Raw genomic sequence first — 20,302 nt, forward strand, 5'->3', positions numbered from 1 at the left:
ACTCATCAAAAAAAGAGAGAAGGCCCAAATAAGTAAAATCACAAATGAAAGAAAAGTGACAAGTGACACCACAGAAATACGCAGGCTCGTAAGAGAATACTACAAACAATTATATGCCAACAAATTGGACAACCTGGAAGAAATATATAAATTCTTAGAAACAACTTCCAAGACTGAATCAGGAAGAAGTGAAAAAAACCGAACAGACCAATAACTACTAACGAAATCATATCAGTAATCAAAAAACTAACAACAAACAAAAGTTCTGGACCAGATGGCTTCACAGGTGAATTTTAACCAAACATTCAAATAAAAATTAACACCTATATTTTTCAAACTGCTCCAAAAAAAAGTGAAGTGGGAAGGCTCCCAAATTCATTTTATGAAGCCACCATTACCCTGATAACACCACCAGACAAAGACACTACAAAACAAATAAAAAAGAATATTATAAGCCAATATCCCTCATGAACCTAAATACAAAAAATCCTCAACAAAATATTAGCAAACCAAATTCAGAAATAAAAAAGATCATATACCATGATCAAGTGGGATTTATTCCTGGGATGCAAGGCTGGTTCAATATCTGGAAATCAGTTAACATGGTATATACCACATAAACAAAATGAACGATAAAAATCTTATGGACAGATGCAGAAAAAGAATGTTGACTAAATCCAACATTCATTTATGATAAAAATTCTTAGCAAAGTGCAGATACAGGGAACATATCTCAACATAATAAAGACTATATATGACAAACCCACAGGTAACCTCATACTCTGGTGAAAGCTAAAGCCTTTAAGATCAGAAACAAGAGATGTCCATTTTTCACCACTTTTAGCCAAAATGGTATTTAAGTACTAGCCAGACAAGTGAAAAAAAAAAAAATAAAAGGCATCCAAATTGGAAAGGAAGAAAAACTCTTCATTGTTTGCAGATAACAAGATACTATATAGAGAACCTTAAAGATTCCACCAAAAAAACTATTAGAACTATTAGAACTATTATTCAGTAAAGTAGGATACAAAAATTACTATTCAGAAATTGGTTGCATTTTTATACACAAATAGTGAACTATCAAAGAAATCAAGAAAAAAATCCCATTTACAATTGCATCAAAAAAAATACCTAGGAGTAAATTTAACCAATGTAAAAGACCTGTACTCTGAAAATTATAAGATGCTGAAGAAATTGAAGGTACAGATAAATGGAAGCATATGCCTTGCTCATGAATAGGAAGAATTAACGTCATAAAAATGTCCATTCTACCCAACACTATCTACAGATTCAATGCAATCCCTATCAAAATACCACTGGCATTTTTCACGGAACTAGAACACATAATCCTAAAATTTGTATGGAACCACGTAAGACCCCAAATAGCCAAAGCAATCTTGAGAAAGAACAACAAAGTTGGAGGTATTATGCTAACTGATATCAAACTATATTTCAAAGGCTATAGTAATGAAAACAGCATGGTACTGGCTTAAAAATATAAATTAGTGGAACAGAATAGACAGCCCAGAAATAAACCCACACTTATATGGTCAGTTAATCTATGACAAAAGAGGTAAGAATATACAGTGGGGTAAACACAGTCTCTTCTATAAATGATTGGCAAAAACTGGACAGATAACGTGCAAAAAAATGAAACTAGACCACTTATACCATATACAAGAGTAAACTCAAAATGGATTAAAGATTTAAATGTAAGACCCCAAACCATAAAACTCCTAGAAGAAAACAGGGAGTGAGGACATACAGATGGCCAACAAACACATGAAAAGATACTCAACATCACTGATCATCAGGGAAATACAAATTAAAGACACAATGAGATACCACCTCATACCTGTCAGAATGGCCATCATCAATAAATCAACAAACAATGAGTGTTAGCGAGGATATGGAGAAAAGGGAACCTTTGTGCACTTGGTGGATTGCAAATTGGTGCAGCCACTATGGAAAACTGTATGGAGGTTCCTCAAAAAATTAAAACTAGAATACCATATGACCTGGCAATTCCACTTCTGGATATCTGAAAAAATCCCAAACGTTAATTCAAAAAGATATTATGCACCCCTATGTTCATTGCAGAATTATGTACAATAGCTAAGACACGGAAGCAACCTAACCTAGTAAGTGTCCATCAATAGATGAATGGATAAAGTAGTGGTACAGTCATAAGAAAGAAGGAAATCTTACCTTTTGCGACAGTATGGATGGACCTAGAGGGTATTATGCTAAGTAAAATAAGTCAGAAAAAGACAAACACCATATGATTTCTCTTATATGTGGAATCTAAAAAACAAAATAGAAACCAACTGATGATTGCCAGATGGGAGAGGGGTTGGGGGACTGAAAGTGGGGGAGGGATTAAGAAATACAAATTGCAAGTTATAAAAACAGTCACAGGGATGTAAAGGACAGCATGAGGAATATATTCAGTAATATTGTAGTAATTACATACGGTGCCAGATAGGTACTAGACTTCCAGGGTGATCACTATACAAGTTATATAAATGTGCAATCACTATGTTGTCAATGTTAATTGAAAAGAAAATTTCTTTAATTAAAAAATACTTTGTCAACCATAAAGCACCAAGGATTTAGTGCTCATGGTGGTGGCAGTCACTCCTACCATGTAGAGGAGGGAAAGCATAGTAATTTCTGATTGGTCCAGGAGAGGCACTGAGGTAGTAATTAGGAGAGGGTGACGAGGAGCTCCAGATAACTGGCCTCACTTTAGTAGAGAGATTTAAATGAAATGTGGGTCAGCAATGCGTTCTTTAGGCTCTGAAAAGTTTCTGATTCAAAACATTTTGTTTTATCTACAGAGAGAAAAAGAAGGAATTGGAACGTGAAGAATTATGGAAAAAATTAGAGGAGCTAAAGCTAAAGAAAGCTCTAGAAAAGCAGAACAGTGCTTACAACATGCACAGTATTCTAAGCAATACAAGTGATGAATAAAGAAAAGCCTGCCACCTCTGTTGGATAGGCAGTTTTGTACACTTTTTTGAAATATGTAAAAATTGTGAAACCTCATCAGTATAATTAAAAGGCCAATTTTTTTCTGGCAACTATAAATGAAAAAAATATATGGACTAAACATAGCCCTGTGCTATTCCATGGCCACAGTATATTGTAACCTTTGTCTAATCATTGATTTATTGTGTCACTTCTGAAGTTTCACAGAAATGAATGAACTTTATCATCTATAATATGAGTGATATAATTATGGGAGTGGTTAAGAATTATGACTTGAATTCTTTTTTTTTGATTGTTGCACATAGATATAGTCTGCTCTGTATATTTTTCCCTTTTATAATGTGCTTTTCACATTGCTGCAGACCTTAGTTACATCCTAGGGAAGAGAGTATTTCCTGAAATAAAACTAAGGTATAATCCTTTCCCTTTCCTGTCTCTCCCAGAAATAGGATGGAGGGAATCACCTACCCTAAGCCTTCCTTCATTAGAGGTATTACTACTCTGGAATTTGAGCAAAAACTTAAATCTCCAGGCTTTTTAAAGCACAAAATATAAATAAAAGCTGGGAAAGTAAACCAAATTTTCATGACTGTCCCCCTTCCCCTGCAAGTCCCCAGAGTGGAGGCAGCGCCGGTGACCACTCAGCCTGCCTCAGCCATTCCTCCGCTTCCTCGGGAAGCAGCCCTTCCAGGCGCACACCCTGCCCTTCCTCCTGTCCCTCCTGACCCTGGGATGGAGGCTTCCAGCTTTTGAGCCCCGCGACGTGCACTGTGGTGACGCAGGGTGCTCACTGTCACTGCCTGGCTTTATTTAAAAGGAAATGCAGTAGGCTTCCTCTGTAGAGTTCTGAGAAAATTGACTATAGAGAAGTCTTGTATGTTTTTACTTGGTCAAGTATTTCTCACATCTTTTGTTATCAGAGTACCATTCCAAGCTCTTAACTTGCAGTTGTGTGGAGAACTGTTTTGTAATAGAAGATCTTCACTGGGGGATTGAGCAGCATTTAATAAAGTCTATGTTTGTATTTTGCCTTATATCATCTCTGCTTGTTTCAGCTGTAAGTTTAGGCATCCAGAAGAAGCTGCCCCGCTTTATACACATACACAGATACATATATATATACACACATAAACAGAAAACTTGAAGGCAAGTTGAAGGATATAGTCTAACTAAAAAATTGAGGACTCCAGCCATTTACCAAAGTGTATGTTTTACAGAATATTTGCATAAAGTTCTAGGATATCCTTCATGTTCAGAGGACGGGTTTAACTCACTTTAAATGTTAGTTTTAATTAAGAGACTCAGGAAGATAAATCTCAAAATCTACAATAAGAGCAGTTTTTGGGGTGGGGGGCAGGGAGATTGTAGCAAAGTCAGACAAAGTTTTCAACTAGTAATGCCTGAATCTGCCCTTTCACACCCATGAAAACCTCCAGCGTGCACACGTCCTAGGTCACTGTAAAAGCAACTCCTTGTTTACTGTGGCCCCAGGACCTCAGCACATGGCCCGTATTCTAGCCTCAGCCATCTACATCAAGTTGTTCTTCCCGGACCCTCCACACCAACCCAAGGCCAGCAGGCACTGCTGACAACGGGCGGGGGGGCGGCCGGGGAGGAGGGTGACAGAACACAGGCAAGCCCTGCTTTTCAGAAAGGGAAGGTTGTTAGGTCTGAAGTCGGTTTTGTGGACGGTTTAGGCAAATATGTCTTTTACTGAAGAGCAGCCAGAGAACATTTTGGCAGACTGCAGCTAATAGTTGTTAGGTTTTATTTCCCCTCTGATCTAAAAATGCTCACTTCCTAGTTACCTACTTACTCTAAAGCATAACTAGGAGGTCTCTCAACTTCCCACGATACAGAAAATGCAGTTTTAGGATGTTCATTGGAGCAAATTTTATTAGGTAATTTAAATATTTAAAGTGGTGTGTCAGCCTTAGAGATCTCAAATGCACACCCATTTTCAGCACTGTTATTATAAGCTTCTATGCCTGCCTTTCAGGGTCCTTACAGCAAGACTATTGAGATGAGACCTAACGTAAGCTAAAGTTTGAATTTGCTGCTCCTCTGACAGAAAAGTAGCTGGGAATATTCCTTTACACAAGTTTCCTTGCTGCTATGTTAGATTTAAAAAGGCCCACTCATACATTTGATTTTTTCTCTTTGAATTACCTAAAGGCAGGTTACAAAATTCAGGAAACGCTACCAAGTCCTCTTTGGATGCAAAGGGCATATAAATAATTTGAAACTCTGGAAACAATTTCCTAACCTTAAATCAGCCTATGGCTACAGTGTAAAAAATACCCAGACGCTATTCATCTGTCAGAGGCAAGGCTGAAAGCTGGAGGGTCATACTGTGAGTGCCGCTTTCTCGGATGGCTGGTTCTGTTAACACAACTTATTCATCTGTCACTTTTCCTCACCATCCGCCATCAACTGCCACGCCCACCCTGCCCTTCCCTAGACGCAGTCAGGCCTTACCTCAGGGGTCCAAATCCAACCATCTTGGAGTCCAGGCTCATGCTGCCTTTTACCTGGAGGTCACTAACGAAAGTGTACCTGTGCCTGTTGATTTAGCAGACATTCATACTGGCACACTGATTATCCTTTGTATTAACCTAACTTTATTGACCTGTTAATGAAATCATCAAAATACAATGAGTAGGCACCTATTATGTACATACGTACTAGTGCTTTTGCATGTTAAGCACTAAACTCTCATACCTGCATCAACAAATACTCTAACCAGACAGGCAGGTGGCTAGTCAGTCCACAGGAATTCTAATTACTTGTTTCTAGTAGCTTAAAAAGTCTCATTCAACATTTAACAAAGGAGAGAGCTTGTCAGGCTGGACAACGGAAACGGCAGGTGATGCCAGAAACATAAGGGTTTTTGCCTTTTTTTGTGGACAGGCAGTTTCCAAAGCATGACCCACACATCTGGATAATCACACCCTCTTCCATCCACTTTAAAAACCTCAGGGGGGAAAAAAACCTAAGGTAAACAGCGGAGCCTTAATTATCCTGTTAGAGCTGAACTATACACCAAACCAAACAAGAAGAAAGGCAGCTTCTACAAACCTTCAGAAAACCAGATGCATATCTAACTCCCTCTTCCACAAACCCTATGTATCTGTCATATTCAAAAAATGTTCAATAACTTAAGTACTTAAATAACTTGCAGGTTATCCATTGATCTGCTGCATTAGGCTGTTCCTCCCAGCAGGGCCCGTTTCTTCAGGTGAGTACAGATTTCTGGTAGCTCAGTTTATCAAAGCGGAAGTGATGAGAACTTCCATTAACATGGGCAGTTCTACGAACACCGCAAGGCGACTTCAGCTTATGTGGTTCGTTGCCTGACCTCTTTTTTTAAGGTATCGCTTCCTAATTTTGATCATCCATTTCACACTCAGTTTGGCAAACTCTGCTGCTTTAAATAATGCCAAGAAGGCCCCACAGAGAAGAGCGATTGTGTTCCAAGGATTGGCTGTGATTATCTGCAAAACAGAAACAAATGCAAGTTTTACTGGTTGGCTTCAGTTTTGATTCTTAGGTCATACTAATGTCACTGAGGTGACAAGAAAAACACCTGCATTCTAATATTGTCCTAACTCGATATATTTCGTTCATACTTTAATGTCCATAGTTCAGTCTGAGGAGAAAAATACAAAGCCCTCCCTACAATAAAGTGATTCTGAAAGGAAAACTTGTTTTTTAAAGAAAGCGGTGAACAAATAAGATATTCAGTACTGAACTTGACAAACTTTTGGCCTGATCCCTAAGTGATCTCACTTAGAGATCATTTTCCTCCATGTTATACCCAATCAGAAGGGCAGTCCCTTGTTTTCTTCCCATGTCACAGTGCTTCAGACTTCTCCTCCCACCCCATCCAATGACGGTCCCTCCACACTCTCTCATGGGCTAAGCTCTGCCCTCTGACTCCCTGCCGGCGATGCTTTCCTCCTACCTACAGTTCCTGATCCTCAGGGCTCCTCAGAGCTTTCTCTGTCCACTAGGCAACACACTCGCGACTTGCGCAGAGCTATTTATCCCACCGTCTCCTTGGCAGTTACTTACTGTCTGGAGTTAGTCACGTTACAGCCATAGACAGCTGCCTCACTAAACGTTAAACTCTTCAAGGCCGACATCGTATCGCCAATTTCCTGAGTTCCCCATCATGGTAAACACTGTTAAGTCCCACTTTCGAGTCACAAAGACCCTCCCTGTTTAAGTCTCAGCTATGAAATGTCTTCCCCCAAGCCATGACCATGTCAGGACATTTTGTGATGACCTACACGCCGATCGGTGTTAGATCTGGGACCAGCCGTGGTGGGCGGTGTCTCGTGAATGCTGCTTTAGCAAAGCTGTCTCCTTATTCCTCCCCTTCCAGATTGTGAGTCTGAGAACCTGGCATTAATTGATACTGTTAATGTTTTATGTGCACTGTTCTGCTCTGACTTCCCGCAATCGTAAGTTCTTATCTGAGAAACATTGAAAAAACGGCTTCCGCTAGCAGTGACCTAGATATTAGCTTAGTGCTTTCTGCTCAGTTCATTCAATCAATATGATGAAGCAGCAGCTCTGGACTAAGTACTCGGGAGACATCAAATAAATGATGGAGAATGAAAGACACAGTCCCCACCTTCACAGGGCCACAGTCTGGTGATGAAGACCAGATCAATTAAACACAAGTGATACAGGACATGAATGTCATACAAGCGACAAACTGATTTGTGCTCAGCCTGCAAGGACGAGCCCAAAGGCCCCGGCTGGGAGTTTGCGCTCACATGTTAAATAATACTCACATCTTGGACTTTCTGGATAAAAGGATCTTTCCATTCAAAGACCACAAAAAACAACTGAGCCCTTTTTTCAGCAGCCGGCCTCTGGTCAATGTAGTTAACCACACTCGTCTAGGAACAGAGGAGAGAAAGTGTCACCAGGCCGGGGCCATGGGAAGGAGCACGCAGGTGGGGAAGCTCAGCCCTTGGCTCTCCTCACTGCCTCTTGGAGAGGGAGAGCCCAGACTCTCATACACGACACCCTGAAAGTGGGACGAGGGCCCAGGCCTCCCCTGGCTTTCCACAGTTCTCTGGGGAAACGGATATAGGATCTGGTATGCACGTAGGTGTTTTGGATTGTCACCGAGTAAACCATATTTCAAGTACTGTAAGTCTCACAATTAAAAGCCATAAAAAACCCAAATTTCAAAATACTTGATCTTAAGAGGTGAGTATTTCAACCCTCCGTGTCTACAGGGACAAAGTACAGCTTCAGGGATCCCCTGGTTGAGCGGTCCCTGGAAACAGGTAGAAGGCATGCCCGGGAAGGTCTGTTTCCAAGTCCTAAAGGGGCTGCATGTGTCACGGAGAGCAGACAGGTTCCAGAGGCAGAAGGCCAGGCCTAGCCCGGAGTGTTGGGTCCATCGTGTGAACCGAGCCTCCGCTTTGCCATGCATAAAATGGGAACAAAATGCCTACACCTCACTGAGGCATGGTGAGGGGCACAGGAAGCAATATATACGGAAGTATCTTCAACTTTAAAACACAATACGAAAACGTAAAATATTGTTCACGAGTTCGTGTCCTCTGCCAAGGCTTGCAACGGAGACTATAATAAAAAGCACATGAAACATTCTAAAATGTGTAGGTTCGCTGGGGTTTTGGCCCCTGTGGCTTCAGCTCAGTTAGGGCGAACAGGAGAGCCAGGGTGGGCCAGGGTAGCACCTTTCTCAGGTGCTGTGGGGCCAGGGCAAGAAAGGGCTTGGCATTCTTGGAGAAAAGTGGGAAGTGAAAATTCAGGAGATGACAGTTATCTTACAAAATAGGAATATTTTAGGGACCTATGGTTAAGGAGGCTGTCACCTCCTAAGACAGGAAAAGAGCCTGTCCCTTGAAGACAAGTGGCTCTACGCCCATCCCCAAAGCCCTGCGATTGGGGGAGTGCTAGGAGCCAGGGCTGGGAAGGGACAGACCTAGACACACGCGTGGCTTCTGGCCAGTGGTGGCCTCATTGGTTGGAGTGGGTCTTCCTACTCCAACCCAGCCCTTTCCTGAAGCCACTCCGTGGAGTCCGGCCCAAATGGAACAGCTCCAAGGAGGGGCAGAGGGTGGCAACACAGACCCACCTGCTAGCTGCCTCTGCAGGCTCCCAGCCACTGACACACGAGGTGGCCTGGCTCTGGGTGTGGATTCGGGCAGGAAGCAGAGGCAGTGCTGCAGTGGGAGCCGCAAGGCAGGGGTACGGCCTTGCTTTTCATGGTGCCTGACAAACAGCCCTGCTGAGGTGACCAGCTGTCCCATGCCTCCATCTCCACTGCCACGCCTGTTTCCAAGGTCCCCTCCCTCTCTCGTTGGGATCACAGCTAGAGACTCCCGCCCTTGCCTAGCTCCAGGCCAAAGAGCTGAAAGCTTTTGGATCACACTTCCCATTAGCAAAATATTCTGAGGAGGCACCCAACATTTTTATAACTTTAGATGTGATGTAACATTACTACCACTGTTCTAATTCATTATAAAACATTCAAAAATGGGAAAAGGATGAGATTTTTAAAATACAAAAAGCAAGCTAGTTCTGTGTCCCAATGGATCACACCCACTCTATCTGGTCTCTCCTCCCTGCAAATAATCCATCTTCCATGCAGCCGCCAGCCTCTCAGAGCCGGAGTCACGCGCAGGGCTGAGAACACGGGCGCCAGCGATCCGCGCAGCTGGGCAGCACCCACTCACACAGCGCAGGGGTCCCTGCCCCAGCCGTGTGCTCTGCGAGGACAGGCTGGGCCAGGGAGGGGGGGCCTGGCACGTGCTCTGCCTACAGAAGCACAGTGAACTCCTGGCATGAGCCCTTCTCACCCTGGCGAAGGTCTAATCACCCTTGAGACTCGGCGCAAGGCCACCCCCGACTCAAAGGTAGAGTCGCCAGCAGCGCTGGGCAGACACGCACGGCCTACCTCCTGCCGGAACTCCACTGCTTCCCGCCCGTCTTCCTCCTTGGTCTCCACCAGCGACATCTTGACCCAGGTGCGGAAGCCCCCCGAGAACTTCCAACTGGAATAGGCGCTCTCACAGGCCTGCATGAAGCCCACCCTGTCTGGGCTGAGAGGACAGGGAGGAAAGGTCCAAGCTCATCCGGCCTGACAGCAGGATTCACACTCCCGCCCACTTCAGCCGCTTCTTTGCTGGCACCAGCAGGGTGCTGCCCACCCCGTGCCGCCCCTCCAAGCTCTGCTTCTTGGTTTCCGAATGGAGGGGGAGTGGCCACCCGCTCAAGGTAGCAGCCTGCTCCCTGAAGCCCCCACTGGGAGGACGCCACCTCCCTCCACCCGGGCATTGCCCCCCCCCCCAGCCTGGCAGTGGGCGCTGAGGTCCACAGACGGACGTGCCCCCAGCTCCTCAGGAACTCTGGACTTCAGCAGCTGGGAGGGGCCCTCGCAGGCCTGTTGGCCTCCCTGCCTCCACCCCAGGCCCCGCCTAGCGATGTGCATGGCTGGAATAAAGTGTGTATACAAGCCTGCCGGGAAGTGTGAAAGGCTACCTGTGCAGGAACTCCTGGAAAGAAGAGAAGAGGAGGTAATCGATGGCGCTGAAGTCCTCACTACTCTCGTTCAGACGGAACTGCAGGAAGACCAGCTCCCGCTTCTTCACTTCCCGGGGCCCCCGCACGATCAGAGCGGATTTCTGCGGAGACACAAAGGCCACATCTCAGCCGTGGGAGGGCTGTGCGGGCGCTCCTGACCCTCGGGCACACAGACACTTCGCAGTGGGCCTGGAGGCGCCAATAAAAAGCCCGCAGTCCTGCCCACCCGGGCCTGGGGACCAAGGGCCACACCCCCCTGCTTGGAGAACCGGAGCCCACCTGCCCCCGCTCAGACCGAGCTGAGAACAACCTGTCCCCTGTCCCTTCTCATAGGCTGGGCGCTACAGAGGCTCTTTTATTGAAAAAGTATATTAACTTATGTCTGTTATATATACAAACAATGTCTTACAGTCGGTCACTTTCCCTTTAACTGTTTCTAATGGCATTTGTTTTATGAAGCTCTAAATTTGGTATAGTGCAATCTGTCTTTTTTTTTATGGCTTCTGGGTTTTGCCTGCTAGGGAAAACCAAAATTATATCACTAGTCTACATTTCATTTTTTTTTTTTAAAGATTTTATTGGGGAAGGGGAACAGGACTTTATTGGGGAACAGTGTGTACTTTCAGGCCTTTTTTCCAAAAGTCAAGTTGTTGTCCTATCAATCTTAGTTGTGGAGGGCGCAGCTCAGCTCCAGGTCCAGTTGCGTTTTCTAGTTGCAGGGGGCACAGCCCACCATCCCTTGCGGGAGTCGAACCAGCAACCTTGTGGTTGAGAGGACGCGCTCCAACCAACTGAGCCATCTGGGAGCTCAGCGGCAGCTCAGCTCAAGGTGCCGTGTTCAATCTTAGTTGCAGGGGGCAGAGCCCACCATCCCTTACAGGACTCTAGGAATTGAACTGGCAACCCTGTGGTTGAGAGCCCACTGGCCCATGTGGGAATCGAACCGGCAGCCTTCAGAATTAGGAGCATGGAGCTTTAACCGCCTGAGCCACCGGGCCGGCCCCTTCTGCATTTCTTTATAGCAGCTTTTTCTAACCTTTTTAACATTTGGCACTGTTTTGTGTATGGTATGAAATAGGGATCTAACTCCCACTCCCCACATTATGGATGCAAGTTTGAGCGCTGTGGGTTTACCCCACTCTGACATTGACTGGGCAGGTCCGCTCCACCTCACTCCTCCCAGCCTCAAACCTGGGGGCGGGGGGGTGTTATTTTTATACATGTGCTCTTCTAAATGTACTTTAAAACTAGCTGAAGTTTCATGGAAAAGTCAACTGGGATTTTGATGATACTGGATTGATAGATTAATTTGGGAAAAAATATCTTTACATCATTAACTTTCACAAATCCTTTACCGCTATTTGAAAAGAGCCCTCTGTCAGGCACCAAGTGTGACACACACACACACTCACTCTACATTTACTGTGCTGTTCAACTGTTACCCTTACTACTTCCTGTCTGATCTGGGAATTTGCGAGGTGTTCGCCACACCCTACGGGGATGGTATTTTTCATTTCTAACAGGTTTTGCCTAAAATACACACCTGGTATGCTGTTCTGCACATAAAGATTTCTGACTGTTATATCTTAGTGGAGAGTAGTAGAGCCGAACCTCTTATCCATCTTAAACATCCCTCTTTTAACCCTTTGCACTTGAAATTCCTTTTTGACTGACGTGTTAATATTCCACTCCACTTCTGGTTATTGCTGCCTTTTCCCAAAGGATCTCTGTCTTGCTTCTTCTCAACCTTTCTGTGCCACAGTAAGTGGCAGCAGAGAATGCCAACAGCCCCCAGTGTCCTTTGTCCACTTCCTCCTGCACAACCAGAACTGCTTCCACAGTCCCGGGTGTCAGCAGAAGACAGTGGCCCTGCTGGACCCTCACTTCGGCCTCAGACAAGACCGTGTGATGAAGTTCCTGGAATATGCAATGACTCACACAACTCGGTGGCAAGTCCGGGCAGAGGGTGCTTGCCCTCCACTCTCAGCGCCCGGAAGCGGCCGCGTACACACGTGCTGGCGAGCCAGTGCTGACCACGCGGACCAGGACACAGCCCAGGGGACGGCGGAGTGACAGACAGAAGCCATCGCTGACCACCCTACGAGGCAGCACGCCCAGACCGTCCCCAGAGAATGGACAGAAGTCTGTCTGGTCTCACCACCGTATTTGTTAGGGGTGTGTTTTTGCACAGTAGCTTTGCCTGCTCTCTGACCATTACACAACTGTTTCCTGGAACTGAAGTGCCATGGTAACAACCACCGAAAAATGAGGCATCCACTTAACATACGGACACTGGAAATACGGCAGGTGGTGAGGAAACAAACACAGGTCCTGCAGACTAAGAAGGTGGTGGCCCTAATTGGGCCAGAGCAAAGCATTTGGTAAACATTAACCAGATTAAAGGGAGGCAGGAAGGAAGGGAACAAATGAGAATCTGAACACTGACAAAGTAGGAGCAGATGAGACCCTTGGCTGGGTCACTTTCACATGGCCTCGACAGGACACAAACAGCCAGAAGCCTATACATTTCTGAAGACATCTCACTGCAAACAAAACGGTGGGGTAGGAGAAGGATGATAAGCCAACTGCCAGGTCCAATCCTGTCCAGCCCAAAGCCGCTCCCCCACTGCTGCAGCGGCAAGTGGGTGCCCAAAGCTCTGTGACCCAGGGCGGGCATGTTTCTTATGTCCACTCCAGATATGACTATAGAGGCCCAGGGCAGACCCTCCCCGTGGACGAGGCCAGGTGCCAGCGAGGACACACGAGGACCAGGTGTTCTCTAACCAGGTGTTCCCTCCAAGCTGCGGCAGGACGTCTCAGGCAGGGCCTCGGCACGGCAGAAGCCATAGCTGTGCCTCTCATTTCTCCTTCCCCCTGAGGGAGTCCTGCGCTTCCCTGTTCTCAGCCCTCCACCCCAGCCACAGGCTGCTTTGGGGTGGGGACCCGGGACACAGGGAGTACCGGATCCCTCTTAGCTAAGAGCCACATTTAGAATTGGAGAAGGCTAACTGTCACCCAGAGCTGGAGGCAGGAACTGCATTCAACTTAGTTTCACAGAAACAACTCCTCTTTGGTGCTCTGATTCCATGGGTTTTTATAATATTTAGTTAAATTATAGAGCTAAAGTAACAAGTACAGCTGGCACACACGGGTTTGGGAATAAACACAAGGACTCCTCGTAAGCGTACTCCTCCATCGGGGAGCCAAGGGGCCCTGCACTGGCTGCGCCACGGAAGCCCACAAGGGGTCCTGCCGCGCCCGGAAGCCCACAAGGGGTCCCGCCGCGCCACGAAAGCCCACACGGGGTCCTGTGTATCCCTGTGTATCCTGTGTGGGCGCCACGGAAGCCCACACGGGATACACAGGGAACAGAGAGCTGGGAATCCAAATGGGCAGCGTTTCTACTGTACAGCTAGCTCTTCACTAAAATTTTTAAAAATCATTTTCCTTTTCATTTAAATTCGCTTCCGTTTCCCTATTCTGGAGTCCATTCTGTCCCTCCTGGTCCTTTCATGTTGTTGGTTTCATGTAAATGTCTAGGGACCCTTAATTCTCCAGTAGTATTTCCGGATGAAGGATTAGGTTGACCAGGATGGGTCTGGGGCGTGGGTTTCTTCCCAAGTGGTTCTCTAATAACTCGCCCTGCAAGGACTCCATGGCAGTGGGCAGGGTACACTGGTGGCCGCACACTCCGCGTATTTCTATCCGTGAAAGAGATCCCTTCCCAGTAGTTCTCTCCCCCTTCCTCTGTGGAGGTCCAGTCTCAAGCTCTACTTCCTTTCTCTGCCGCCCCAATGCCCAAGCAGGAAACCTCCCCTTAGCTTATGCAGAGAATGACCCCAGGGCCTCGTACCCAGGAGCAAATGCCGACCCCAGCAGCTCTGCTTGCTGTCGGAGGACAAAGGGCACGGAGGCCCAGCCAACAGGCGTCCCCTAATTATCATCCTGGCAGCTGCCCTATGGCCAGCCATGCTCTTTGAACGTGCTGACGTGGAGCTGGGAGTTGAAAACAAAGCTTTCACTTCTGTACAGCGTTCCTTGCCGGCATCTGTTTTAGGGCATGAGTTTTCTCTGATTTGTCTGCTCCATGAATCTGACCCAATTTGCAATTTATATTTCACACTAGTTCCTTGAAATTTCTGCTCAACTGATGACAGCCTTTCCTGGTTTGCACGTCCACTACTATTTAATTTTATTATATTCTTTGCAGGAGTTCGAATCATTTCAGCAGGATTTTAGGAGGAAGCCTAGAATATTTACAAAATTCACGCTAAGACCCACTCATAGGTCCCATTCTGTAGCACAACGGGGTGCTTTTCTCATCTGGCCAGTTACTTCTGTCCTCAGTATCACCTCCTGCAGCTCTTCTGGGGGCACCCGACCCTCCAGAAACACCCGACTACTGTAACTGCCCAGAGACACAAACACAACACGCATATTTCCTCCGTTTAAGGCTGGGTGCAGAGTTCAGCTGCCTAGAAAGCCTTTCCTTCCTCTCTGACCTGGAAAACTTTGTTCAGCCCTGTTTAATCCCTTCTGAAACAAGGATATGGGAAGCAAAAGGGAAGAAGCAAAAAGCCACAAAATTCCTTCACTGCCTCACAGCCGGTGCAGGCGCTGCTCCTCCCCAGCTGAGCTGGGTGGCTGCGTGTGACAGCAGGGCCAGGGCCGGGCCCCTGCTCCCAGACCAGTGCTCCTTCTGTACACTGGCATATTTATTTCAAAATGTGGATTCTCAGGCCCCGTCCCCGGGAATGACCACTCAGTTAGCCCCACATGGAACCTGGGAAAATCTGCATTTTCAAAAAGTACCCAGACAGTTCCTTCGAGTAGTCAGGTATGGGACCCCCTTTTCTACGTCACACTGGCCCGACCCTGAGTCCTTCCTTCTGTCAAGGACAGGACCTTATCGCCCTGTAGGCCATCCCTGAGGGTCACCCTGAGGGGCTGAAGGCCTCCCTGCCCTCCCTGAGTGCAGGCAAGCCAGCCATGGCCACGCCTCCCCTTAGGACAGCCTCGTGTTTGGGTGCAGGAGAGGCCAGCCGGCAGGAACAGACAGGCCCTGGGTGCCCAGACCCAGAGACGAGTTACCAGGGTCTGATTGGAGAAAGGGTCCGTGTAGTTGATGCTCTGGGTGGTGCAGTTCATGTCTCCGGGCTGGCCGGGGCTCCTCAGTGGGGGGATGACTTCATAATGGTGCTTACAGCTGAGCAACTGGGCCTGACCGGGGTACAAGGCAATACCTGGGGGGGGGGGCACGAACGGGAAGTAAGTGTCAGAGCACACCCCTAAAATCATGTCACATACATTTTTTCACACCCACCAACAACCTAAGTTCAGAAGCCCTTGGGTGACGACACAAGAAGAAAAGGGGTACGGAGGGTGGGGGGCACACCTTCGCCCTCAGAAAGCCCTACTCTAAGGGGGGAAACAGCCCTCCTCTCCTCACAAGCCCCTCCCCGGCCTGCAGCAGAACCTGAGCGCACACTCTGGAGGCCTCCATGACACAGCCGGTGCCCCAGCCTGGCACCCACCTGCAGGTTCCCCGGGAGGCCCCGAGCTGTGGGACTCCCCAGATCTCATTTGTGTCTCGTCTCCTGCTCTGCCTGGAGCTTCAAGTGTGCAGGTCACCTCCCAGCAGTTCCCCCCCACCACAGCCGAGGCTCCTCTTCACGGCTCTACTGACGGTCGCTGTTCCAGAAAACACTGAGAACAGCACAGCAGACCCAGGTAGAGCTCAGAGACCGAGAAACCAGACACAGTAAGACCCAGAGATAAAGAGACCAAGGCAGACATACACACAACAGGGACAAACACAAGACAGGCCAAGGAGCCGTGACCAGGACACTTTCCAGAAGCCCCAGGCAGAGGGGACCTAGGACTGGCTCTGCCCTGAGAGCGGGCCACTGGCGGGTCACTCAGGAGCACCCTGCAGGCAGAGCCCACTGAGCTCACACGTCCCATCCATGCCCATGCGCCCGGAGCCCCGGGACAGACACCCCACGCCAGCGTTGGAACAGAGATGACTCCCCACTGGGACAGGAGAAGGTGGAGGGTGTGGCCTGAGAGCCCCCTCTCCAGGCAGGGCCCCTCCCTCCTCTGGGTGGCCCTGACTCCCACTTCTCCTCACTGGCCTCTGCTCCCGCCAGGCCCGACTCAGCCTCCCCAGAGACACCCTCTGCCGCCCAATACTCACCTCTGCTCCCGCTGATCCTCCTCCCAGAAAAAGCCCACCGCACAGCTTCCCTCTGTGCAAAGTGCTCCTCGCCCACCCCAGTTCTGCAGTGACCACTCCAGGCTGTCCTCCTCTCTCTCGGCACAGGACACAGTTTACTGGGTGCCCATGGCCGCTCTCTGGTGTGCACCCCACACCCAGACCATGCTCACACTGCTCCCCCTGCCCGCGGTGCCTGGCACGGGGCTGGGAGTGCAGGGGCGGCTCAGGCAGTATTTGCAGCGATGCCCCAGACCTGGGCCCTGATGCCCGTCTGGACAGGCTCTACCTGGGGCATCATAGCGATCCACCTCCTTGTAAGACACCGACATGACGGGGTGCTTGAGTTTCTCACGAAAGTCCATGATGGTCTGGTAGACCAGGAAGACGGCGACGGCCATGAGCAGCAGGTAGATGAAAATAAGCAGGACCGAGAAGACGTTCTTTAGGCAGGCCTTGCTGAAGCGGATGCTGCTGGAGGCGGACTCGCTGTCTAGGACTGAAGGACAACAACACATGTGACCCAGAGAACAGGGGCAGGTGTGGCTGCGGGAGGTCGGCAGCCTCCAGGCCCCTTACCTGCTTTACCAGGGAGGCAAGCTCACCCACATCCGACCTCCCACCTCAGCCCCCAAGCACAAATCGTAACACACAGCACCTGTCAACATTCACTGTGCACCTACTCTGCCAGGAAGGGGACCCCAAGCTGAAAGAGACTCGGCCATTGTCTTTAAGGTGTCTCCTCTCTAGAGACAGACAGTTACAATCGAACAACGGAGCTGGTCCCAACCTGGCCTTACCCCTCACCACTCTCCTTCCCATGTCCCCAGCTCCAGCGGTGCTAAACGACCTTCTGGTCCTGCCCTCCACCCTGGAGCCCCTCACATTCGCCATTCCCTATGCCTACTCTGAACGCTTTTCTTCCACAGCTGGCTCCTAACTCATCAGTATAGAGAGGCATTTCCTCAAGGAAGCCTCCCTCACCCCAAAACTTTATTTGGGCACCCCTTCCTCAGTGCTCCCAGGGCACCTATCAGTCCCCTAGCATCACGCTGCAATGTCACTGTCTACATGTCTTTTGATCTCCCGAAGCTCTAAGCTCCATGAGGGTGGGGACAAGGACTAGTCTTGTCCACACTGAACCCCCAGCCTTTCATGCTGTGCCTGGAATAGAACAGGCATTCTGCACTTAGATGGTGAATGACTAAACGACCGATTAAATGTGTCCTGACGCCATTCCTACAACGCAGCTCTGCCTCTCCTGCCTGCTCTCAAACCATCCCAAGTCTCAATTATTCTCTTATGAACTGATTGTCCCCATTCCCCAAAATTCATGTGTTAAAGCCCTTACCCCCAATGTGACTGTATTTGGAGACGGAGAGTCTAAGGATGTCATTAAAGTTAAATGAGCTCGTGTAGGTTGAGGCCCTGATCCAACAGTACTAGAGTCCTTATTAGAAGAGGAAGAGACACCAGGAACGCATGCACACAGAGAAAAGGCCCCATGAGGACACATAGAGAAGGTAGCCATCTGCAAGGCAAGGACAGGAGCCTCAGGAAAAATCAAACTTGCCAACACCTTGCTCTTAGACTTCCAGACTCCACAACTGAGAAAAAGATTCTGTTGTTTAAGTCACCCAGTCGGTGGTACTTTGTTACGGGGCTCAAGCTGACTGAGACACTACCATAGTGCCATCTCCACAGCTGAAACTGGCTCTCCATTTCCTCCACAGAAACTGCACACAGGCTGAAGATGAAGGGGAGTTTGAACGGAAGCTACAATGACAGGTGCTTGGTTTCTGGCTTCCAGTGGTGAAGGAGTAGCTTGGTGACACCCGCTTTCTACAGATAACAATGATAAAATTTGGACAAAATATCATTTGAAGATACTAGAGAATGGTCAAAAGCAAGCAGAAACTGAAAGACTGTCTATTCTTGAAAGAAAACAACTGTGTCTGGTGAGACTTGTAAATTTGTAGTTTTCTGCCTGAAGACATTCACCAATGTTGATAAGGCATCATTCAGGGTAAAATGGGGCAGAGTTCAGGGCTGGCAGAACAGTCAGAAAGTTAGGAGGAAACCCTGAAAGGGAGGGAACCCCGAAATCTGCAAATTCTTGGCTGGAGGCCCAGAGCGGGCAGCAAAAAAGTGGCAGGTGGAAGCAAAGAACTGAGTGGAGACTTCAGCTTCTGCTATGCAGGGAACATGAGAGTTGGGAATTTGAGTCTTGGCACGTTAATTACCTGCTAAGACAAAAATTCTGCAGAGGACCATAACAGAATCCAGAACCTCTATAGTATTTCATTTATAATGTCTCGTGTTCAGTCAAAAATCACTAGACAGGGAAAGAACAAGAAAATGCGACCCATACTAAAGAAAAAATGTAGTCTATAGAAACCAATGCCAAGATGACCCAGATGCTATAATTAACAGACAGGAACCTTATATCACTCTAAGAACTCAAAGGAAAATATATAGATAAAGAATAAACAGAAAAGAAATGGAAACTATAAAAACAAACCAAATGGAAATTCTAAAGCTGGAAAAAAAAAAAAAGACTGAAATGAAAAATTCACTGTATAGTTCTAACAGCAAAAGATAGCAGGAAAAAAGTCAGTATAGTTGAAGTTAAATGAATACAAATTATTTAATCTGAAAAAAAAAAAGACTGGATAAAAATGAACAGAGTATAGAAAACCATGGGACAATGTCTAGCAGTCCAATAACATGTGACTGAAAAAAGAAAACAAGGTCACAAAAATATTTTTAAAAATAATGGCCCGGGGGGCTGGCCCGGTGGCTCAGGCGGTTAGAGCTCCGTGCTCCTAACTCCAAAGGCTGCCAGTTCGATTCCCACATGGGCCAGTGGACTCTCAACCACAAGGTTGCCGGTTCAACTCCTCGAGTCCCGCAAGGGATGGTGGGCTGTGTCCCTGCAACTAGCAACGGCAACTGGACCTGGAGCTGCGCCCTCCACAACTAAGCTGAGCTGTGCCCTCCACAACTAAGACTTAAAGGACAACAACTTGACTTGGGGGTGAAAAAAAAGTCCTGGAAGTACACACTGTTCCCCAATAAAGTCCTGTTCCCCTTCCCCAATAAAATCTTTAAAAAAAAAAAATGGCCCAAACTTCCCAAAACTGGAGGAGAAAACATCAATTTGCAGATCCAAGAAGCTCAATAGATACCAAGCAGGATAAATAAATTTAAAAAAACCACTCCTAGGCAAATCATAATCAAGCTGTGAAAGGATAAGAGAAAAATCTTGAAAGCAGCAGGGAAAAATTATATTTTTCCTATATTTAAAAATATAGGATGTTATATCTAATTATAGGTAACTTCTGATCAGAAATAATGGAGGCCAAAAGAAAAGAAAACATCTTTAAGGTGCTGAAAGAAAAAGAATTCTGTCTACACAGAATTTAAGAATTCTAGCAAAACTAACTTTCAAAAATGAAGGTGAAACAAAAATAGATTCAAAAACAAAAGCTGAAAGAATTCATCACCAACAGACCCACACTACAA

At 47.2% G+C, this 20,302-nt stretch overlaps 2 protein-coding genes across 5 annotated transcripts in view; one reads left to right on the forward strand and one right to left on the reverse strand.

Annotated features, from left to right (window-relative positions):
* Positions 1-4,025, forward strand: part of PPP2R5A (protein phosphatase 2 regulatory subunit B'alpha) — a 57,456-nt gene extending 53,431 nt beyond the window's left edge. For both annotated transcript variants that reach the window (XM_081026813.1, XM_081026814.1), the window contains one exon: positions 2,841-4,025. In XM_081026813.1, coding sequence (XP_080882939.1) covers positions 2,841-2,973 — 133 coding nt within the window. In that variant the 3' untranslated portion in view covers positions 2,974-4,025. The remainder of the gene's footprint in view (positions 1-2,840) is intronic.
* Positions 3,282-20,302, reverse strand: part of PACC1 (proton activated chloride channel 1) — a 36,325-nt gene continuing 19,304 nt past the window's right edge. For 2 of the 3 annotated variants that reach the window (XM_081026817.1, XM_081026816.1), the window contains 6 exons: positions 17,067-17,276; positions 15,655-15,806; positions 10,522-10,664; positions 9,938-10,082; positions 7,794-7,901; positions 4,019-6,485 (listed from right to left, as the gene is read on the reverse strand). In XM_081026817.1, coding sequence (XP_080882943.1) covers positions 6,324-6,485; positions 7,794-7,901; positions 9,938-10,082; positions 10,522-10,664; positions 15,655-15,806; positions 17,067-17,178 — 822 coding nt within the window. In that variant the 5' untranslated portion in view covers positions 17,179-17,276 and the 3' untranslated portion in view covers positions 4,019-6,323. Of the gene's footprint in view, positions 6,486-7,793; positions 7,902-9,937; positions 10,083-10,521; positions 10,665-15,654; positions 15,807-17,066; positions 17,277-20,302 lie in introns of all 3 variants that reach the window. The other variant, XM_081026815.1, reaches the window with a different exon arrangement.

The sequence above is a fragment of the Rhinolophus hipposideros genome (genome assembly GCF_964194185.1).
Source record: "Rhinolophus hipposideros genome assembly, chromosome: 19".
Taxonomy (NCBI): Eukaryota; Metazoa; Chordata; class Mammalia; order Chiroptera; family Rhinolophidae; genus Rhinolophus; species Rhinolophus hipposideros.